The sequence below is a fragment of the Mesoplodon mirus genome (assembly GCF_964341445.2).
Source record: "Mesoplodon mirus genome assembly, chromosome: 5".
Lineage (NCBI taxonomy): Eukaryota > Metazoa > Chordata > Mammalia > Artiodactyla > Ziphiidae > Mesoplodon > Mesoplodon mirus.
In genome coordinates, this window is record NC_138980.1 from 55,179,082 (window position 1) to 55,183,017 (window position 3,936).

Here is a 3,936-nt window from a genome sequence, read left to right on the forward strand (position 1 = left end):
AGGGGTTAGGGGTTTAGGAAGAGGAACGGGGGTGACAAGGAAAGTTTAAAAGGCAGGAGGAGACCAACGTAGATGTCTCCAGTTCACTGACATCCAGAGAAAGCAAGTCAAGAAGCTTCAAGATGTGTGTTCACATATTCAGAATTCTTTTCCCCTTGTGTGTTTGTAGGGTGTGCCATGCAGTGTGTGTGTGAAGTTAGCGGTGGTATAACTAGAGCTCAACTTTATATCCCAGATGCCAGAAAATGGGTAAAGTCCCCTGGAGGCAGGACACCTGAGGCAAAATGAAACTAGAAAAAATATCAGTTGTCAGAGAGATCAGGAACAATTAGGGAGACTCTAAGACTACCCACTTCCGGATCCCACGCTGGGAGAAATGCAAAGTGAATCAGAGCACATCCACAGGGGAGCGAGTGGCTTGGGTGGGGGACACATAACAGTCCCCAACGATGAGTTGAAGAAATCTGGAGAGAGCGCTCTGCGCCGTGAAGAAGCGGCTCCCAAGCGCTGGGGGCATTTTGTGCTGGCTGGAGCCGGCGTAACAAGATGGCAGCGTCGGCGGAGTGACAGGGGTCCCTATGGGCGGGAGCCGGCGGCAGTGGTGGCAGCGGTATCGTCGCCCTAACTCACCGCTCTCCTTTTCCAGCCCGCGACGTCGCCGCGAAAGTGAGGCAGCGGCGGCCGCCAGAAGCAAGTGGCCCAGCCTGGTTACCGTTAGAACCCCCTCAACAGTCTGCGGCCTGGCAGAAAGAAACCTGACAGCAGCGGTGATTAGGTTCTCCTTGGCCGACTCTGGGCCCTGTAACGCCAAGAAAAGAGCCAGCGTTTTCTGCTTCCTGCCGCCCTCCGGAGCCTTGCTCCGTGGACGAGCCCTAGAGATCTCCCGTTCTCCCCTTAGAGGTGTCGGGGCTTAGCCCCAGCCTCCATCTTCGTCTCTCAGGATGGCGACCAGCAGCGGCTCCAAGGCCGAATTCATTGTCGGAGGGAAATATAAACTGGTACGGAAGATCGGGTCTGGCTCCTTCGGTGACATTTATCTGGCGATCAACATCACCAACGGCGAGGAAGTGGCAGTGAAGCTAGAATCTCAGAAGGCCAGGCATCCCCAGTCGCTGTACGAGAGCAAACTCTGTAAGATTCTTCAAGGTGGGGTTGGCATCCCCCACATACGGTGGTATGGTCAGGAAAAAGACTACAATGTGCTAGTCATGGATCTTCTTGGACCCAGCCTCGAAGACCTCTTCAATTTCTGTTCAAGAAGGTTTACAGTGAAAACTGTCCTTATGTTAGCTGAGCAGATGATCAGTAGAATTGAATATGTGCATACAAAGAATTTTATACACAGAGACATTAAACCAGATAACTTCTTAATGGGTATTGGGCGTCACTGTAATAAGTTATTCCTTATTGATTTTGGTTTGGCCAAAAAGTACAGAGACAACAGGACAAGGCAACACATACCATACAGAGAAGATAAAAATCTCACTGGCACTGCTCGATATGCTAGCATCAATGCACATCTTTGTATTGAACAGAGTCGCCGAGATGACATGGAATCATTAGGATATGTTTTGATGTATTTTAGTAGAATCAGCCTGCCATGGCAAGGACTAAAGGCTGCAACAAAGAAGCAAAAGTATGAAAAAATTAGCGAAAAGATGTCCACACCTGTTGAAGTTTTATGTAAGGGATTTCCCGCAGAATTTGCTATGTACTTAAACTATTGCCGTGGGCTGTGCTTTGAGGAAGCCCCGGATTACATGTACCTGAGGCAGCTATTCCGCATTCTTTTCAGGACCCTGAATCACCAATATGACTACACATTTGATTGGACAATGTTAAAGCAGAAAGCAGCACAGCAGGCAGCCTCTTCAAGTGGGCAGGGTCAGCAGGCCCAAACCCCCACAGGCAAGCAAACTGACAAAACCAAGAGTAACATGAAAGGTTTCTAAGCATGAATCAAGGAACAGAAGAAGCAGAGCAGGTGATCGGAGCAGCATTTGTTTCTCCCCAAATCTAGAAATTTTAGTTCATTATGTACACTAGCCAGTGGTTGTGGACAACCATTTACCTGGTGTAAAGAACTTAATTTCAGTATAATAAACTGGCTCTGGGCAGCAAAAAAAAAAAAAAAAACAAAAACAAAAAAACGAAATGTGGAATGCTCCTCTAGAAAAAGAGAATCACAAAGGGAATTGGATCCCTATCTTTGGAGCGCTCAAAGACTGTGGAGAAATAGAAGCAGCCGGCTGATTTACGGCAGGGGCCCAAGAAGGTAAACGTAGGACCAATGAGCAGTGGAGAGTCCATGAGTCCCCTAATACCTTCACTCTGTGTGTGTGTGTGTGTGTGTGTGTGTTTACTGTACATATTGTGCATCTTTTAGGGGGAAAGGATCGATCTATGGCTTTCATCAGATTCTCATGACCTCAAATAAGTTAAGAATCCCACATATAAATAGTAACAGCTATAGTAACAGCTAACACTTGTGTGCAGGTTTCTGTGTGGCAATTAAGTGTCTGAGGCATTTTTAACTTCATTTTTTCGTTTTGATTTTCAGAACATTTGGGGGTAGGGTAAATGAAATAACATCATACCTGTGTTACCCATTGGAAAAGACATGGAAAAGATGAAGTTCTTCCCTCAATTTGTACAACTGGTAAAAGGCAGAGCTGAGACTTGAAGGTAAATCTTCTAACCCCAAATCTCTGTTGCTCTATTAATTCATAATTCATGTATTATGTAGCTCTCAGTAAATTATTGGAGAAAATAATTGAAAACTCTTATATACTACCCAAATGTTAGTTATTTTATTAAACCAGAGCTTCTTGTTGTTGTTGTTTTTTATTGTCTTTGTCACTACTTCCATCCCCCCTAGAAAGCACAGACAATGAAAGAGTAATCTGCTATAATATAAATTAAAAAGGGAAATACAAAGGTCACCCCTATTCTTTGCTACTTTTCATTTTATTGCTTTACTTAGAGAATGCTGCTAAGACACCTGTTCTTCATGTTTTGTCATTACCCTTTATTATCCTTTGCCATTGCTTTCAATAATTTTGGGTGGTGTATGAAATGTATTTTAAATTAATAATTTAAATTAATAATCATAATTTTTAATTCAAATCATAATATATAGCAATTGCACATTTACCGTATACTAGACACAGGGCTAAGGCATTCACTTTCTTCCTTTGTTCCTCACAACCCTCAGAGGTAGCTTCTATTATTATCCCCATTTTTCAGATGAGGAAACTGAGGTTCAAGGAAATGATGTAATTTGCCCAGGAAACAGGAATAGGGCTCAGGATCTGCTGAAGTATTGTGTTTTCCACATTTTATTAATGATTTCCAGAGATGCATTACCTTCAGAAGCAGAGTAGTCATATTAGGGATAAAAACTTGATATTGAGAGCATGGGAGAAGGAAAGCTACTGTGGGAGTATGACAATGCCACTGGACCTAGAGTGGCAAACCAGACAAGGGTGTCCTGTAAACACAGTTACTGAACAAAAGAAGTTGAACCTAAGGAAAGAGGAAATATAGTATTTCCCCCTGGTGACACCATCTAATGAGAACAGCAGTTGCCCTGGGGTACTGGCCCATTATGTTAAAGTGATAATGGTGCAATTAGCTCTTTCTTCATTTTCCCATGTTAACCCAGGGGTAAAATGGCACACTGAGCAAATATACTAAATTACATTAAACTTCATGTTCAATTTGAAAATCTTAGCTGCTGGCTGCAGAGAGTTTAGCAGGCTCTAGCAAATATCTTTTTTTTTTTTGTCTTGTACTTCACCTCCGCCTTAATGAAAAACCTTAGCCATAGCACTGATTGTTTTTATCAGATGCAACACAAGTTCCTGCAGGCAACTCTGAGTTGGCACTGTGAGGTTTCCAGAGAGAACTCTAGGCATAGGTTAGTAGAGTGAAGCT

General features: G+C 43.5%; 1 protein-coding gene across 2 annotated transcripts; it reads left to right on the plus strand.

Annotated features, from left to right (window-relative positions):
* Nucleotides 1-610: 610 nt before the first annotated feature.
* LOC309804718 (casein kinase I-like) lies at nt 611-2,102 on the plus strand. Of its 2 annotated transcripts, XM_082622249.1 has the most exons (2): nt 611-1,908; nt 1,945-2,102. In XM_082622249.1, exons 1-2 carry the CDS (start codon nt 942-944, stop codon nt 1,950-1,952), a joined length of 975 nt encoding a protein of 324 aa, XP_082478375.1. In that variant the 5' UTR covers nt 611-941; the 3' UTR covers nt 1,953-2,102. The 2 variants fall into 2 exon arrangements, with proteins under 2 accessions (XP_082478375.1, XP_082478374.1); XM_082622248.1 differs by having other exon boundaries at nt 612-2,100.
* The last annotated feature ends 1,834 nt before the right edge of the window (nt 2,103-3,936 follow it).